This window comes from Oncorhynchus kisutch, linkage group LG16, assembly GCF_002021735.2.
Source record: "Oncorhynchus kisutch isolate 150728-3 linkage group LG16, Okis_V2, whole genome shotgun sequence".
NCBI classification, from domain to species: Eukaryota; Metazoa; Chordata; class Actinopteri; order Salmoniformes; family Salmonidae; genus Oncorhynchus; species Oncorhynchus kisutch.
The window spans coordinates 52,162,701-52,181,844 of NC_034189.2; the positions used below are offsets into that span (position 1 = coordinate 52,162,701).

General features: G+C 37.6%; 2 protein-coding genes across 6 annotated transcripts; one reads left to right on the forward strand and one right to left on the reverse strand.

The window, feature by feature from the left end:
- Positions 1-18: 18 nt before the first annotated feature.
- Positions 19-3,551, forward strand: LOC109887405 (vitamin K-dependent protein Z). Its single transcript, XM_020478789.2, has 8 exons — positions 19-648; positions 1,297-1,460; positions 1,642-1,666; positions 1,759-1,872; positions 1,979-2,110; positions 2,198-2,283; positions 2,428-2,548; positions 2,659-3,551. The coding sequence occupies exons 1-8, from the start codon at positions 558-560 to the stop codon at positions 3,282-3,284; spliced, it is 1,359 nt and encodes a 452-aa protein (XP_020334378.1). The 5' UTR covers positions 19-557; the 3' UTR covers positions 3,285-3,551.
- LOC109887406 (PCI domain-containing protein 2) lies at positions 3,481-18,827 on the reverse strand. Of its 5 annotated transcripts, none has more exons than XM_031792943.1 (13): positions 18,731-18,827; positions 18,111-18,165; positions 17,859-17,948; positions 17,590-17,729; positions 17,368-17,409; positions 17,209-17,263; positions 16,225-16,328; positions 5,072-5,147; positions 4,740-4,982; positions 4,534-4,607; positions 4,298-4,423; positions 3,799-3,922; positions 3,481-3,691 (listed from the first exon to the last, which is right to left on the reverse strand). In XM_031792943.1, the coding sequence occupies exons 2-13, from the start codon at positions 18,144-18,146 to the stop codon at positions 3,602-3,604; spliced, it is 1,200 nt and encodes a 399-aa protein (XP_031648803.1). In that variant the 5' UTR covers positions 18,147-18,165; positions 18,731-18,827; the 3' UTR covers positions 3,481-3,601. The 5 variants fall into 5 exon arrangements, with proteins under 5 accessions (XP_031648803.1, XP_031648804.1, XP_031648805.1 ...); XM_031792944.1 differs by having other exon boundaries at positions 18,694-18,809; XM_031792945.1 differs by having other exon boundaries at positions 18,664-18,787.
- Between the last annotated feature and the right edge of the window lie 317 nt (positions 18,828-19,144).

Here is a 19,144-nt window from a genome sequence, read left to right on the forward strand (position 1 = left end):
AGGGTTCAAAGGTCACCATTGACTTGAATCATTGCTGGTGTAAGTACCGAGCACACAAGGATAGGTGGATTTGCTGTTTGCTCTACTGTGTGTACAGTCTAGAGTCCATCTGTGGGACATTGTGTTTGTGAAGACCTCATGTGATACAATGAGTTTTACTGAACGTTTCATCTCAATTCATCTTCATAACATTAACATATTAGTAGCATATTTGGTAGATATTATATTACATACAATTGCTAATGAGGCACCATCTTTCAACTATCTAGAGCTGGCACCAGCTACATTTATTACGTCAGGTGACAGGGAGATCCACATAAATTACGCTATCCTGGAGACATTCACACCACATAACTTTGTTGGCGTATACAGCAATGACTAAAAACGGACATTTGGGCTGGCAAGCGGGTGGGGGTTTACTTGGCAATGTTAACCCGCCAGCATGGTTGTGTGTGTAGGACAGAAAGATAGAGAGAGAGAGCGCAAGAGAGAGAGAGATAGACAGGGCTACAGACAGGACCTTGGCACAGGCAGAGAGGCTTGTGGGTACGGTGTGGATGTGGATTGCAATGGGCTCGTGGAGGCAATGGTGGTTTCTGTCTCTCTCTCTTCTGAGCAGTGTCCTCCTGGTCTGCAGCTATGGGAGAGGTAAGCCACTGCACTGTGAAAGCTACAGGACCAAGTAGACATTTTGTTAATCATACCTTCAGGCTGACAATGACTTTGCTAGCATAGTTTTCCAGTCTACATATGACCAGCATAGTGTTGTGTATACAGTAGTGGAGGCTGCTGAGGAGAGAACGGCTCATAATAATGTCTGGAATGGAGTTTAATAGATGGAATGGAGTAAATGGAACGGTATGAAAACCATGTTTTGTCCCCTTAGCAGCCTCCACAGGTATACATTAAACAAACTGTTCCGTATGTAATTAAATGGCATGAAACTCAATGATGGGACCACTTAAAGTGAAAACTCTTCATGTTTAACTTTCCACCATTTAACATATTATCCTCAACCTGGAAGGAGAAAAATGAATACTGAGTCACTTCTGGTTTGTCTCACTTTTCAGTTGTTGTTGTTCCCTATGTCTTCTCCCTCCTCCTCCCCTTCCTCCTCTCCTCCCGTTCATCCACCTCCCCCTCCTCCTTCCCTTCCTCTCCTCCTCTTCGTCCACCTCCTCCTCCTTCCCATCCTCTTCATCAACCTGCCCCTCCTCCCCCTCTTCATCCACTTCCCCTCCTATCCCTTCTCCTTTCCCTCCTCCTCCTCTCCTGCTCTTCCTCCCTGACCCTCAGTGTTCAGACCCCCTGCGCATGCCAGTACGGTCTTCCTACGGTCGAGGAGAGCGAATGCATTCTTCTTGGAGGAGATGCTTCAGGGGAACCTGGAGAGAGAGTGTTATGAGGAGACCTGCAACTACGAGGAGGCCAGGGAGTACTTTGAAGACACACCCAAAACTGTGAGCAGTTTAGGCCTACAGGGTGCATCTCAATAGTCTAAAATGAATTCCTTTCCTTGACTCCTTTCCTTCAACTGCACTGATCTGACAACATAGGCAATCCCCTTATCCATAACTAATGCAGTAGTTTTCTGATTTAAACCCTGTGTCCATTGTCTCTCTCTCTCTCATACCTCAATAGGACACTTTCTGGAATGTCTACGTAGGTATGTCTCATTCTTTTGAATCGCGGCAGAGGGGTGTTGGGTTTTCTCCCGACTCCAGATATTGAATCCCCTCCCTTCTTCTTCCTCCTCAGATGGGGACCAGTGCAAACCCAATCCCTGTCTCCATGGCGGCAGCTGCAAGGACGGCATTGGAGGTTTCACCTGTAGCTGCACAGAGCTGTACCACGGGAAGAACTGTGAAATAGGTCAAAAGAACACCTACATTAGAACTCTTTATGAGTGTGTGTGAATGTGTGTGTGAGTTCATAGTTATGCGAGTAGTCTAAGAGATATGTTTGTGTGTCGTGACAGATAGCTCTCAGTGCCCCACCAAGGGGCCCTTCTCCTGTGACCACTTCTGCAGTCCCAACTTTGGAGCATACCAGTGCTCCTGCACCACAGGGTACAAGATTCACAGTGATAAGAGGAGCTGCATACCTGCAGGTTAACATCTACCTATTATTTTTAATTAGACATCTGTAACACTCTCTCTCTCACACACTTTAAATAGAGACGTCTCTGTTTCCTTAGTTAAGCACCCCTGTGGAAGACTCCAGCATACAAACCAAATCAACATAGCCCATCACGTCTGTCCACACAACCGCTGTCCATGGCAAGTAAGTTCCTCCCCTACCAACACAACGTAGAGCAAGGTGAGGGGGAGTCTGTTTCTCCTAGCCTATAGACTACTTTCAAGGTGAGGAACAATAAGTTGTGAAATACTGAACTTCCCCTTTAACCTGTGGCTTTGTGCTTGGCAGGTGGTGTTTGTGGATGAGGCTGGTGCAGAGCTGTGTAGCGGGGTGATCCTGGGGCCTCAGGCAGTCCTGACCTCAGCTAGCTGCCTGTACATGGGAAAGAAAGTCCACAGCATGCAGACAGGTGAGTCCCACAGCGATAAAAACACTGACGTTTGATTTGTTAGTGTATAGACCTCCAGCTCAGGCAGATTCAAATCTTTCTGAAATCTAAGTTTCCCTTCATCCTCTAAGGTGCCTCAAATAATAGTGTGAGGATCCCTCTATCGACCCAACTGTACATTCACAACCGCCACGAGAGAGGCAGTCTGGAGGACGACCTGGCCTTGGTGAGACTGAATGAGCCCCTTCCCTTCGGCACCTCTGTCTCCCACCTGTGCCTGCCCACTAAGGATTTCAGTGAGAACGTGTTGATGAGTCCAGGAAGGGAGGGGGTGGCCAGGGGTCCGGATAAGTTCCGGGGGCAATCCCACGGCCCCCCTGTTCTCTCCTACCTGCATGCGGAGGGCTGTCGGAACCAGGTGAACGTCTCCCAGCCCCTCACCAACAAGATCTTCTGTATGGGGAGCCAGATGGGCTTCTGTGGGACTAAGTTGACTAGGTTTAATGAGACAGACCTCAAACCAGGACTAATGAGGAACTGCAGCCTTTTGTCCGGGACCCCCGTTGTGACTGTGGAGAGGGGTACAGCGTTCCTAACAGGCTTGCACCTTTCGCCACCCACGTCACATGGCTGTGGACAAACCCTGTTGTTCACCAAGTTGTCTCGCTACTTGCAATGGATCCAGCAGCGCCTGGAGATGACAGAGATGAGGATGACACCACAAATGACCCATGACCCACCTGAACCTTATGTGTAACCCCAACTAAGGGTTAGCCTGATCCCTACCTACACTGGACTTACAGCCAACAAGGTTGCGTTCATGATTTAAGTTGTTTTTCTCCAAGGTTAACAATGTAAATGAAAGCGAGTGGTTATATTTTAACATGTACTATAATTATATAAATCAGTCCTCTTCCACACTTCCTTAATAAACACAAATGTGGTACAAGGAGTAAAACAACAAAACTTTTATTCAAAATGTAAAAATATGACAAAATAAAATGCAACCTAAATAATAAGGAAATATATTTCTGGGAACAGTTCCTGGGTGAAGGGGATTCTGGGATACGTAGATTAGGAAGATGATGACAGCAGGGGGAATGGATTGGCCTTGCTGACGACCAGTTTCTGGTGCTGGTGAGAGATGTAGCCCTTGATGTGACCCTAGAAGAGAGGAAGAGAGTTCATCTGCTGCTTCATGTTTTAAGACTGTCTGAAATATCAGTGGAAGCACATGGTCAGAGGAAAAGGTGTGTGTGGTGGGATCTCACCTCACAGATTAGGTTGGCCAGGATACACTGCACCTCGTCAATGTCCACCTCTTCCACCTGCATCATTTTCAGAGCTACCAGGAAGGCATCTAGGGGCAACTGGTGAGTCTTCAGCAGCTGGTACCTAACCCACATACCACAAGCATGTTAACAGAAAGTCAATATCGGTCATAGGTTCACACACACACACACACTATGCCAATTCACACTATAGGGCTGACCTGAATCGTACTGTGCTGCCTCAGATAATTTATTTTCACATTGTCCTTTCAGTGCGGTTCCAGCAACTATGATGGATGTGTAACCAGACCAGCCCATTCCAGCTGGATTTGGCTCAGTAGTGTGAAAAGTGTAACCAGGCCAGCCTAGTCCAGCTGGACTTGGCTCAGTAGTGTTAAAAGTGTAACCAGGCCAGCACAGTCCAGCTGGACTTGGCTCAGTAGGGTTAAAAGTGTAACCAGGCCAGCACAGTACCATTGGACTTGGTGAGTAGACTCACACTTTCTTGAAGAGGTTCCGGTAGGTGATGATCTTGAGCTTCTCGAGGATGAGGAAGATGCCACAGCGGATGAAGAAGGTCTCGTGCTTGGCCAAGGCCTCGTTCAACAGCAGCAGGTTGCCCTCACTGTTACAGAGACAGAGAGACAGAAATCAGAAAAAGAGGGGGAAGGAGGGAGTAGGGGGAGAGAGAGGAGAAAGAGAGATGGCAAGGAGCGGGCGGGTGGTGACACTCACCTCACAGCTTTCGTGACGTCGGCAAACTGCATGAGGTCGTACTTCCTGAGCAGCTGGTGATTAGGCATGTGACCCTGAATCAACATGAGCAACACCAGTCTTAGTCTCTGATTGACAGTCAAGCTTTTTAAATTTGATTTGAATTGAGACGTGTGTGGCTAGATGAGTGTATGTTTGAGCTCGCTCAGTGAGGCACTCTGTCTCACCAGCAACATCTTGACAGGCAGTAGGTAGATGAGGATCATGCGTTTGTTCCTCTGGCTGGAGCGGTGGCAGTGCTGGAAGGAGAAGGACAGGTACTCCTCGGCTGGTTTGTAGTCGCTGTCGAACATGGCCTTGCGGCCTACGTAGTATTTGTAGGTGACTCTCTGGGCCATACTGTAATCATCCTTCAGGTTGGAGCTGTCGATGGCCCGGATCAGTGGCTTACACAGGTGTAGCTTGTTGATCTGGACACACACACAACCGTTTAGACACACACACAAAGTAGGGCCTATTCATGTAAACAAAACTTCACCCAATCACACTACTGCCTTACCTTGAAGTAGATCTTGAAGAGCTGATTGATGAGAAACAACATTCCCCACTTCTTGGAGTCGTCAATCCCAGCCCGACTGTATACGATAACAGTCAAGACATAATGAGCAAGGGGATATGGTTGCTACAGTAAAGGTTGTAAGATATATATAGTTTAATATGCTGCAAGATATATAGTTTAATATGCTGTTAGATATATAGTTCAATATGCTGTTAGATATATAGTTCAATATGCTGTTAGATATATAGTTCAATATGCTGTTAGATATATAGTTTAATATGCTGTTAGATATATAGTTCAATATGCTGTCTACTGTTAGATATATAGTTCAATATGCTGTTAGATATATAGTTCAATATGCTGTTAGATATATAGTTCAATATGCTGTTAGATATATAGTTTAATATGCTGTCTACTGTTAGATATATAGTTTAATATGCTGTTAGATATATAGTTCAATATGCTGTCTGCTGTTAGATATATAGTTCAATATGCTGTCTGCTGTTAGATATATAGTTCAATATGCTGTCTGCTGTTAGATATATAGTTTAATATGCTGTTAGATATATAGTTTAATATGCTGTTAGATATATAGTTTAATATGCTGTTAGATATATAGTTTAATATGCTCTAAGATATATAGTTTAATATGCTGTTAGATATATAGTTCAATATGCTGTCTGCTGTTAGATATATAGTTCAATATGCTGTCTACTGTTAGATATATAGTTCAATATGCTGTCTGCTGTTAGATATATAGTTTAATATGCTGTTAGATATATAGTTCAATATGCTGTCTGCTGTTAGATATATAGTTCAATATGCTGTCTACTGTTAGATATATAGTTCAATATGCTGTCTACTGTTAGATATATAGTTCAATATGCTGTTAGATATATAGTTTAATATGCTGTTAGATATATAGTTTAATATGCTGTTAGATATATAGTTCAATATGCTGTTAGATATATAGTTCAATATGCTGTCTGCTGTTAGATATATAGTTTAATATGCTGTTAGATATATAGTTTAATATGCTGTTAGATATATAGTTTAATATGCTCTAAGATATATAGTTTAATATGCTGTTAGATATATAGTTCAATATGCTGTCTGCTGTTAGATATATAGTTCAATATGCTGTCTACTGTTAGATATATAGTTCAATATGCTGTCTGCTGTTAGATATATAGTTTAATATGCTGTTAGATATATAGTTTAATATGCTGTTAGATATATAGTTTAATATGCTGTTAGATATATAGTTTAATATGCTGTTAGATATATAGTTCAATATGCTGTCTGCTGTTAGATATATAGTTTAATATGCTGTCTACTGTTAGATATATAGTTCAATATGCTGTTAGATATATAGTTTAATATGCTGTCTACTGTTAGATATATAGTTCAATATGCTGTTAGATATATAGTTTAATATGCTGTTAGATATATAGTTCAATATGCTGTTAGATATATAGTTTAATATGCTGTTAGATATATAGTTCAATATGCTGCAAGATATATAGTTCAATATGCTGTTAGATATATAGTTTAATATGCTGTCTACTGTTAGATATATAGTTTAATATGCTGTTAGATATATAGTTTAATATGCTCTAAGATATATAGTTTAATATGCTGTTAGATATATAGTTCAATATGCTGTCTGCTGTTAGATATATAGTTCAATATGCTGTCTACTGTTAGATATATAGTTCAATATGCTGTCTGCTGTTAGATATATAGTTTAATATGCTGTTAGATATATAGTTCAATATGCTCTAAGATATATAGTTTAATATGCTGTCTGCTGTTAGATATATAGTTTAATATGCTCTAAGATATATAGTTTAATATGCTGTCTACTGTTAGATATATAGTTCAATATGCTGTTAGATATATAGTTTAATATGCTGTCTACTGTTAGATATATAGTTCAATATGCTGTTAGATATATAGTTCAATATGCTGTTAGATATATAGTTTAATATGCTGTTAGATATATAGTTTAATATGCTGTTAGATATATAGTTTAATATGCTGTTAGATATATAGTTTAATATGCTGTTAGATATATAGTTCAATATGCTGTCTGCTGTTAGATATATAGTTCAATATGCTGTTAGATATATAGTTTAATATGCTGTCTACTGTTAGATATATAGTTCAATATGCTGTTAGATATATAGTTCAATATGCTGTTAGATATATAGTTCAATATGCTGTTAGATATATAGTTTAATATGCTGTTAGATATATAGTTCAATATGCTGTCTGCTGTTAGATATATAGTTCAATATGCTGTCTACTGTTAGATATATAGTTCAATATGCTGTCTGCTGTTAGATATATAGTTTAATATGCTGTTAGATATATAGTTCAATATGCTCTAAGATATATAGTTTAATATGCTGTCTGCTGTTAGATATATAGTTTAATATGCTCTAAGATATATAGTTTAATATGCTGTCTGCTGTTAGATATATAGTTTAATATGCTGTCTACTGTTAGATATATAGTTTAATATGCTCTAAGATATATAGTTTAATATGCTGTTAGATATATAGTTTAATATGCTGTTAGATATATAGTTCAATATGCTGTCTACTGTTAGATATATAGTTTAATATGCTCTAAGATATATAGTTTAATATGCTGCAAGATATATAGTTTAATATGCTGTTAGATATATAGTTTAATATGCTGTTAGATATATAGTTTAATATGCTGCAAGATATATAGTTCAATATGCTGTCTACTGTTAGATATATAGTTCAATATGCTGTTAGATATATAGTTCAATATGCTGTTAGATATATAGTTTAATATGCTGTCTACTGTTAGATATATAGTTCAATATGCTGTTAGATATATAGTTCAATATGCTGTTAGATATATAGTTTAATATGCTGTTAGATATATAGTTTAATATGCTGTCTACTGTTAGATATATAGTTTAATATGCTGTTAGATATATAGTTCAATATGCTGTCTACTGTTAGATATATAGTTCAATATGCTGTCTACTGTTAGATATATAGTTTAATATGCTGTTAGATATATAGTTCAATATGCTGCAAGATATATAGTTCAATATGCTGTTAGATATATAGTTCAATATGCTGTTAGATATATAGTTCAATATGCTGCAAGATATATAGTTCAATATGCTGTTAGATATATAGTTCAATATGCTGTCAATAGTGTTCAATGCTGTAAGATATATAGTTCAATATGCTGCAAGATATATAGTTCAATATGCTGTTAGATATATAGTTCAATATGCTGTCAATAGTGTTCAATGCTGTAAGATATATAGTTCAATATGCTGCAAGATATATAGTTCAATATGCTGTTAGATATATAGTTCAATATGCTGTCAATAGTGTTCAATGCTGTAAGATATATAGTTCAATATGCTGCAAGATATATAGTTCAATATGCTGTTAGATATATAGTTCAATATGCTGTCAATAGTGTTCAATGCTGTAAGATATATAGTTCAATATGCTGCAAGATATATAGTTCAATATGCTGTTAGATATATAGTTCAATATGCTGTCAATAGTGTTCAATGCTGTAAGATATATAGTTCAATATGCTGCAAGATATATAGTTCAATATGCTGTTAGATATATAGTTCAATATGCTGTCAATAGTGTTCAATGCTGTAAGATATATAGTTCAATATGCTGCAAGATATATAGTTTAATATGCTGTAAGATATATAGTTTAATATGCTGTAAGATATATAGTTTAATATGCTGTTAGATATATAGTTCAATATGCTGTTAGATATATAGTTCAATATGCTCTAAGATATATAGTTTAATATGCTGTCTGCTGTTAGATATATAGTTTAATATGCTCTAAGATATATAGTTTAATATGCTGTCTACTGTTAGATATATAGTTTAATATGCTGTCTGCTGTTAGATATATAGTTTAATATGCTGTTAGATATATAGTTTAATATGCTGTTAGATATATAGTTCAATATGCTGTTAGATATATAGTTTAATATGCTGTCTACTGTTAGATATATAGTTTAATATGCTGTTAGATATATAGTTCAATATGCTGTTAGATATATAGTTCAATATGCTGTCTACTGTTAGATATATAGTTCAATATGCTGTCTGCTGTTAGATATATAGTTCAATATGCTGTTAGATATATAGTTCAATATGCTGTTAGATATATAGTTCAATATGCTGTTAGATATATAGTTTAATATGCTGTTAGATATATAGTTCAATATGCTGTTAGATATATAGTTTAATATGCTGTTAGATATATAGTTCAATATGCTGTTAGATATATAGTTCAATATGCTGTCTACTGTTAGATATATAGTTCAATATGCTGTTAGATATATAGTTCAGTATGCTGTCTACTGTTAGATATATAGTTTAATATGCTGTCTACTGTTAGATATATAGTTCAGTATGCTGTCTACTGTTAGATATATAGTTTAATATGCTGTCTGCTGTTAGATATATAGTTTAATATGCTGTCTACTGTTAGATATATAGTTTAATATGCTGTTAGATATATAGTTCAATATGCTGTTAGATATATAGTTCAATATGCTGTCTACTGTTAGATATATAGTTTAATATGCTGTTAGATATATAGTTTAATATGCTGTCTACTGTTAGATATATAGTTCAGTATGCTGTCTACTGTTAGATATATAGTTTAATATGCTGTCTGCTGTTAGATATATAGTTCAATATGCTGTCTACTGTTAGATATATAGTTCAATATGCTGTTAGATATATAGTTTAATATGCTGTCTACTGTTAGATATATAGTTCAATATGCTGTTAGATATATAGTTCAATATGCTGTTAGATATATAGTTTAATATGCTGTTAGATATATAGTTTAATATGCTGTTAGATATATAGTTCAATATGCTGTCTACTGTTAGATATATAGTTCAATATGCTGTTAGATATATAGTTCAATATGCTGTTAGATATATAGTTTAATATGCTGTTAGATATATAGTTCAATATGCTGTTAGATATATAGTTTAATATGCTGTTAGATATATAGTTCAATATGCTGTTAGATATATAGTTTAATATGCTGTTAGATATATAGTTCAATATGCTGTTAGATATATAGTTCAATATGCTGTTAGATATATAGTTCAATATGCTGTTAGATATATAGTTTAATATGCTGTCTGCTGTTAGATATATAGTTCAATATGCTGTCTACTGTTAGATATATAGTTCAATATGCTGTCTACTGTTAGATATATAGTTCAATATGCTGTCTACTGTTAGATATATAGTTTAATATGCTGTTAGATATATAGTTCAATATGCTGTTAGATATATAGTTCAATATGCTGTCTACTGTTAGATATATAGTTTAATATGCTGTTAGATATATAGTTTAATATGCTGTTAGATATATAGTTTAATATGCTGTCTACTGTTAGATATATAGTTCAATATGCTGTTAGATATATAGTTCAATATGCTGTTAGATATATAGTTCAATATGCTGTTAGATATATAGTTCAATATGCTGTTAGATATATAGTTCAATATGCTGTTAGATATATAGTTTAATATGCTGTTAGATATATAGTTTAATATGCTGTCTACTGTTAGATATATAGTTCAATATGCTGTTAGATATATAGTTTAATATGCTGTTAGATATATAGTTCAATATGCTGTTAGATATATAGTTTAATATGCTGTCTACTGTTAGATATATAGTTTAATATGCTGTTAGATATATAGTTTAATATGCTCTAAGATATATAGTTCAATATGCTCTAAGATATATAGTTCAATATGCTCTAAGATATATAGTTTAATATGCTGTTAGATATATAGTTTAATATGCTGTTAGATATATAGTTTAATATGCTGTTAGATATATAGTTTAATATGCTGTAAGATATATAGTTTAATATGCTGTTAGATATATAGTTTAATATGCTGTCAATAGTGTTCAATGCTGTAAGATATATACACTGCTCAAAAAAATAAAGGGAACACTTAAACAACACAATGTAACTCCAAGTCAATCACACTTCTGTGAAATCAAACTGTCCACTTAGGAAGCAACACTGATTGACAATAAATGTCACATGCTGTTGTGCAAATGGAATAGACAACAGGTGGAAATTATAGGCATTTAGCAAGACACCCCCAATAAAGGAGTGGTTCTGCAGGTGGTGTCCAGGCCACTTCTCAGTTCCTATGCTTCCTGGCTGATGTTTTGGTCACTTTTGAATGCCGGCGGTGCTTTCACTCTAGTGGTAGCATGAGACAGAGTCTACAACCCACACAAGTGGCTCAGGTAGTGCAGCTCGTCCAGGATGGCACATCAATGCGAGCTGTGGCAAGAAGGTTTGCTGTGTCTGTCAGCATAGTGTCCAGAGCATGGAGGCGCTACCAGGAGACAGGCCAGTACATCAGGAGACGTGGAGGAGGCCGTAGGAGGGCAACAACCCAGCAGCAGGACCGCTACCTCCGCCTTTGTGCAAGGAGCAGGAGGAGCACTGCCAGAGCCCTGCAAAATGACCTCCAGTAGGCCACAAATGTGCATGTGTCTGCTCAAACGGTCAGAAACAGACTCCATGAGGGTGGTATGAGGGCCCGACGTCCACAGGTGGGGGTTGTGCTTACAGCCCAGCACCGTGCAGGACGTTTGGCATTTGCCAGAGAACACCAAGATTGGCAAATTCGGCACTGGCGCCCTGTGCTCTTCACAGATGAAAGCAGGTTCACACTGAGCACGTGACATAGTCTGGAGACGCCATGGAGAACGTTCTGCCGCCTGCAACATCCTCCAGCATGACCGGTTTGGCGGTGGGTCAGTCATGGTGTGGGGTGGCATTTATTTAGGGCGCCGCACAGCCCTCCATGTGCTCGTCAGAGGTAGCCTGACTGCCATTAGGTACCGAGATGAGATCCTCAGACCCCTTGTGAGACCATATGCTGGTGTGGTTGGCCCTGGGTTCCTCCTAATACAAGACAATGCTAGACCTTGTGGCTGGAGTGTGTCAGCAGTTCCTGCCAGAGGAAGGCATTGATGCTATGGACTGGCCCGCCCGTTCCCCAGACCTGAATCCAATTGAGCACATCTGGGACATCATGTCTCGCTCCATCCACCAACGCCACATTGCACCACAGACTGTACAGGAGTTGGCGTATGCTTTAGTCCAGGTCTGGGAGGAGATCCCTCAGGAGACCATCCGCCACCTCATCAGGAGCATGCCCAGGCGTTGTAGGGAGGTCATACAGGCACGTGGAGGCCACACACACTACTGAGCCTCATTTTGACTGCAACTCCCGTACGGACTCGGGAGAGGCAAAGGTCGAGAGCCGTGCGTCTTTCTAAACACAACCCAAACAAGCCGCACTGCTTCTTGACACAATGCCCACTTAACCCGGAAGCATCGTACACCTGGCGACCGTGTCAGTGTGCACTGCGCCCGGCCCGCCACAGGAGTCGCTAGTGCGCGATGGGACAAGACACCCCTGCTGGCCAAACCATCCCCTAACCCTGACGATGCTGGGCCTAATGGGTCACCCGGTCGCGGCCGGCTGCGACAGAGCCTGGAATCGAACCCAGAAACTCTAGTGGCACAGCTAGCACTGCCTTAGACCACTGTGCCACTCTGGAGGCCCCCCAGAAAGCTTTTGACTATGATATTCTCCTGATTAAACTGAAATGCATGGGTCTAAATGATGTAGCAATGAATTGGTTTTATCTGACCAACGGAACACATGTAATGTTGGTGATGTTCTGTCAGAAACCAAAGAAATATCCTGTGGGGTACCGCGGGGATCCATTTTAGGGCCCCTCTTATTTCTTATATACGTTAATGATATGCCAGATAAAGCAGGAGTTTGCACTTTACTGTATGCTGATGATTCAGCCATACTGGTATCAGGGAAGGATACAGTTTACATAGAGACTCTGAGTAAGGAATTGCATTTAGTTAGAGATTGGTTGACTGACAACAAATCGTCACTACATTTGGGAAAAACTGAATCGATTTTGTTTGGAACAAAATGTAGATTTCTTAGGGCTGACAAGATAAAGGTAAACTGTGCAGGCAAGGAGATTGAATCTAAAACAAGTATCTTATCTTAGTGTGTCCCTAGATCAATCCCTTTCTGGAGACCTGATTGCTGCTAAAATACTTTGGCACACAAATTTACATTTTTATATCGTGTCTCAACCTTGATTCAGTGTCATTTTGATTATGCCTGCTCTGCTTGGTATAGTGGGCTATCAAAAAAGCTGAAAGAGAGAATGCAGGTCATGCAAGATAATGTTATCGGGTATATGCTGAATGTCCACCCTAGGACCGCCCTTGTGGTACAGGAGTCCCGGGCGGTGGGCTTGTTGCCTTAGGAGTCCAGAGTGGACCAACTTAAACGTAATCATATGTTTGACATCTTAAATAATCACGCCCCAGGTTATAAGAAAAACCACATTGATATGGTCTATACCCAACACAGTTACAATACCAGAGCTAGTGTTATGTCTTGTAAAATCCCATGAGTAAACAGTACTGCTAGGAGCATGTTTTTCTATACAGGCATTTTGTCAACGGAATAGCCTCCCCTTGGAGACCAAGCAAAGAAAAAGTAAAAATAGCTTTAAAAAGCAGACAAAGGTTTAATTTGAACAATGTTGTCTAAGGAAGAGAAACCACCCCACTGCCCCTTGTGCCCCCTACTGCTGGGCAGGTGTATTATTTGAAGGATCGTGTGATGTGCAATTAATAGATTTTTTTATAATATGGTTGATTTTTAAGGTTAAGGAAAAGTGCAATGAATAGTGCCACTTTTAAGGATGTCATTATAAATGAATGTATTTATGGTTGTTTGTCATTTTGTTTCCTTTTAATCATAATATGCGTTATTGTTTTTACCATCGAGGACCACTTTGGAAACAAGCGTTTTAATGAATACTTTCAAGTGATGTCCTCTGGGTCCACATCGTACATTTTGTTGTATTTGTCTGTTACCCAAAATAAATTCAATTCAATATATAGTTCAATATGCTGTCAATAGTGTCCAATGCTGCAAGATATATAGTTTAATATGCTGTAAGATATAGTTTAATATGCTGTAAGATATAGTTTAATATGCTGTAAGATATAGTTTAATATGCTGTTAGAAATATAGTTTAATATGCTGTAAGATATAGTTTAATATGCTGTAAGATATAGTTTAATATGCTGTTAGAAATATAGTTTAATATGCTGTAAGATATAGTTTAATATGCTGTTAGATATATAGTTCAATATGCTGTAAGATATAGTTTAATATGCTGTTAGAAATATAGTTCAATATGCTGTCTACTGTTAGATATATAGTTCAATATGCTGTAAGATATAGTTTAATATGCTGTTAGAAATATAGTTTAATATGCTGTTAGATATATAGTTTAATATGCTGTTAGATATATAGTTCAATATGCTGTTAGATATATAGTTCAATATGCTGTCTACTGTTAGATATATAGTTTAATATGCTGTCTACTGTTAGATATATAGTTTAATATGCTGTTAGATATATAGTTCAATATGCTGTTAGATATATAGTTCAATATGCTGTCTACTGTTAGATATATAGTTCAATATGCTGTTAGATATATAGTTTAATATGCTGTCTACTGTTAGATATATAGTTTAATATGCTGTCTACTGTTAGATATATAGTTCAATATGCTGTCTACTGTTAGATATATAGTTCAATATGCTGTCTACTGTTAGATATATAGTTTAATATGCTGTTAGATATATAGTTTAATATGCTGTCTACTGTTAGATATATAGTTTAATATGCTGTTAGATATATAGTTTAATATGCTGTCTGCTGTTAGATATATAGTTTAATATGCTGTCTACTGTTAGATATATAGTTCAATATGCTGTCTGCTGTTAGATATATAGTTTAATATGCTGTTAGATATATAGTTTAATATGCTGTCTGCTGTTAGATATATAGTTTAATATGCTGTTAGATATATAGTTCAATATGCTGTTAGATATATAGTTTAATATGCTGTCTGCTGTTAGATATATAGTTTAATATGCTGTCTGCTGTTAGATATATAGTTTAATATGCTGTAAGATATATAGTTTAATATGCTGTCTACTGTTAGATATATAGTTTAATATGCTGTCTACTGTTAGATATATAGTTTAATATGCTGTTAGATATATAGTTTAATATGCTGTCTGCTGTTAGATATATAGTTTAATATGCTGTAAGATATATAGTTTAATATGCTGTCTGCTGTTAGATATATAGTTTAATATGCTGTCTGCTGTTAGATATATAGTTTAATATGCTGTCTGCTGTTAGATATATAGTTCAATATGCTGTCTACTGTTAGATATATAGTTCAATATGCTGTTAGATATATAGTTTAATATGCTGTCTACTGTTAGATATATAGTTCAATATGCTGTTAGATATATAGTTTAATATGCTGCAAGATATATAGTTTAATATGCTGTCTGCTGTTAGATATATAGTTCAATATGCTGTCTGCTGTTAGATATATAGTTTAATATGCTGTCTGCTGTTAGATATATAGTTCAATATGCTGTTAGATATATAGTTCAATATGCTGTTAGATATATAGTTCAATATGCTGTTAGATATATAGTTTAATATGCTGTAAGATATATAGTTTAATATGCTCTAAGATATATAGTTTAATATGCTGTTAGATATATAGTTTAATATGCTGTAAGATATATAGTTTAATATGCTGTCTACTGTTAGATATATAGTTTAATATGCTGTTAGATATATAGTTTAATATGCTGTTAGATATATAGTTTAATATGCTGTTAGATATATAGTTTAATATGCTGTCTACTGTTAGATATATAGTTCAATATGCTGTCTACTGTTAGATATATAGTTCAATATGCTGTCTACTGTTAGATATATAGTTCAATATGCTGTCTACTGTTAGATATATAGTTCAATATGCTGTCTACTGTTAGATATATAGTTTAATATGCTGTCTGCTGTTAGATATATAGTTCAATATGCTGTTAGATATATAGTTTAATATGCTGTCTGCTGTTAGATGTATAGTGTAATATGCTGTCAATAGTGTCCATGTCCTGTGAGACTCACTTGTCGCTGGCACACACTCTGAAACAGCCCATCAGTTGCTCAGCAGCTTTCTCCAGCATGTCTCCCAGTTTGCCTTTTCCCTTCCTCAGGAGCTGCTGCTCTGCCTGGAAAATCATTCTACAATCATCAAACCCCTCCTATAGGACAATACTACAACAATCATCAAACCCCTCCTATAGGACAATACTACAACAATCATCAAACCCCTCCTATAGGACAATACTACAACAATCATCAAACCCCTCCTATAGGACAATACTACAACAATCATCAAACCCCTCCTATAGGACAATACTACAACAATCATCAAACCCCTCATATAGGACAATACTACAACAATCATCAAACCCCTCCTATAGGTCAATAATACTATAATGATCAAGCCCCTCCTATAGGACAATACTACTACAATCATCAAACCCCTCCTATAGGTCAATAATACTACAATGATCAAGCCCCTCCTATAGGACAATACTACTACAATCATCAAACCCCTCCTATAGGACAATACTACTACAATCATCAAACCCCTCCTATAGGACAATACTACTACAATCATCAAACCCCTCCTATAGGTCAATAATACTACAATCATCAAACCACTCCTATTGGACAATACTACTACAATCATCAAACCCCTCCTATTGGACAATAATACTACAATCATCACACCTCTCCTATTGGACAATAATACTACAATCATCAAACCCCTCCTATTGGACAATAATACTACAATCATCAAACCCCTCCTATTGGACAATAATACTACAATCATCAAACCCCTCCTATAGGACAATAATACTACAATCATCAAACCCCTCCTATAGGACAATAATACTACAATCATCAAACCCCTCCTTTAGGACAATAATACTACAATCATCAAACCTCTCCTATTGGACAATAATACTACAATCATCAAACCCCTCCTTTAGGACATGACTTTTCCATCACTGGATCACACAAGGGTTTATGTTCACTTACATTGTTGGCAAATATCCGCAGGTCCAGCGTAACAGCGAACATCACTGGCAAGGCCCTAAACAGCACATAGAGCAGTCATCCTACAGGCGTGTATATGTAGAATAGAAAAACACTAATACCAAATTGATCAAAAATGTAATTTTACATGCTTATCCTTACCAGTTCTCCTCTTTGTGAGATTGGAAGGCCCTCAAGAATGACGTAGAAAGTCAAGGACGAACCGCAGAGAAACCATGACAGAACAGTTTGGAAATGGACCAGTCTATAGCACAATATGTGCTTTCGCATATATCTTGTGTGTATGTATATATTTGTCAGGCAGGGATGGGGAGTGATGAGAATATGTATCCAAAGTAATCTCCAGAAATGCCAAAAGGATATTGGACCACCAACGTCTGACATTTGTACGCCTCAACAAAGTCGTGGTTGGACACTGCATAGGTGCACCTCAAGTGTGCTGCAACCATCTCATCGTACGGGACTTCCAGCACCTGTTGGCACTTCTCCTCTGGACTGGCGAGCTGCAGGCATACATACAGTCATGTTTCTAGAGCAAAACATAGAGGGTGTTATCTGAAGAGATACAAGTGTAACAACAGGTCAGCAGGACTTGAAGGCATGGAAGGTTCAGGCAGCCTGAATAGCCTCACCTGGAGACGTGGGTTAGCCACATGTGGGTGTTTGAATGACAGCAGTTCTGCACAAAAACTCCCCTCATGATTATCAATGGCCTCATACACCTGGGAACAGGTAAGCAACATGGTGTGAACTGAGCATGCGTGACTAGTGGTGAACATTGTGAACACAAAGAATAGCTAAATGAAAGTTTGTGCTAAGGAAGAAGACTGCTAGCTATATGGGTTCACTTGATAACCGGTAAGATAAAATAGAAAAATGGCTACCTGTTGGAGATACTGGTTGATTGTTATGTGCGCCATTGCAGCCGGGGATGTGAACCTACGAAAAAGTTAAAATAATAACAGATATTTAAGCAAATCCGCTAAGCGGCAAAAGCTCTGAATCTGACATCATAACTACTGTGCTATGGCTATTGGCAATTTATCTAGCTAATTAACGTTACTAGTAGATTAGCTAAGAACTTAATTCAGTATCACAACGAGTGTGATGATTAAATTGGGATCAATATAATGTAACTTTTTTGTATCGTTTTAACTAACGCTAGCTAGGTAGCATGCATTCATTCATTCATTAACTGTCAAGGACCGCTAGATTGTAGCTGATAATGATACATCAACGTGTAACTAACGTTAGCTAGCTAGTTTACAAAGCCAGTGGTCCCCAATTCTTTTCGGTTATTGTACCACGAACAAAATGTTATGTTGCTCTGCCCAGAGTACTGTACCCCCTCATGCGCATTTTACCAGTAAAAGCCTATGGTCTCATGAGTCTTCTCAAGTATCCCCTGTAGGTAAGCCAGGGCTCCCTAGTACCTACCCCTGGTTGGTTGGGAACCACTGTACTAACCTAATGGCATAATTCCAATGTATCCGTCTATAGCTACCTGTTGTGGTTAAATTTCTGTTTAAAATGTATTCGCGTTGTTGAGCTGTAGCTACACGAATCACTTCCGGGTCAATGTATTCCTTCAGCCTTCAAAATAAAAGTCCCCCACGTACTACAATAGTCTAGCTATAACTTTGTCGCCTCCCTGTGCTTATTAGAAGCTATGCACAATGAAATCTCTCGCTCTCATACACACACACACACACACACACACACAGCGCCTCCGTGATCTATGATGTGTCTGGCCCTGTTGGAGGGAGTGTTTCACGCTACACTGTGTGATTAATGGAGGAGTGAGAATGGGCTCTTAAAATAGAACCTGCAGAGTGCCGCTATCCTTGTGTGTCTGTGTGTGTGTGTTCCTGTGTGTCCTGCAAACCTGTTCACAATGTTATGATATCACAGTGATTCT

Coding starts and splice junctions, on each gene's coding strand:
- LOC109887406 (XM_031792943.1), bottom strand. CDS start 18,146: ATGGCGCACATAACAATCAACCAGTATCTCCAACAG. Junction 17,949..18,110: donor TCAACCAGTATCTCCAACAG/GTAGCCATTTTT, acceptor ACCTGTTCCCAG/GTGTATGAGGCCATTGATAA. Junction 4,608..4,739: donor TGCCTGTCAAGATGTTGCTG/GTGAGACAGAGT, acceptor ATGTTGATTCAG/GGTCACATGCCTAATCACCA.
- LOC109887405 (XM_020478789.2), top strand. CDS start 558: ATGTGGATTGCAATGGGCTCGTGGAGGCAATGGTGGTTTCTGTCTCTC. Junction 1,667..1,758: donor TTTCTGGAATGTCTACGTAG/GTATGTCTCATT, acceptor CTTCCTCCTCAG/ATGGGGACCAGTGCAAACCC. Junction 2,111..2,197: donor GAGGAGCTGCATACCTGCAG/GTTAACATCTAC, acceptor CTGTTTCCTTAG/TTAAGCACCCCTGTGGAAGA.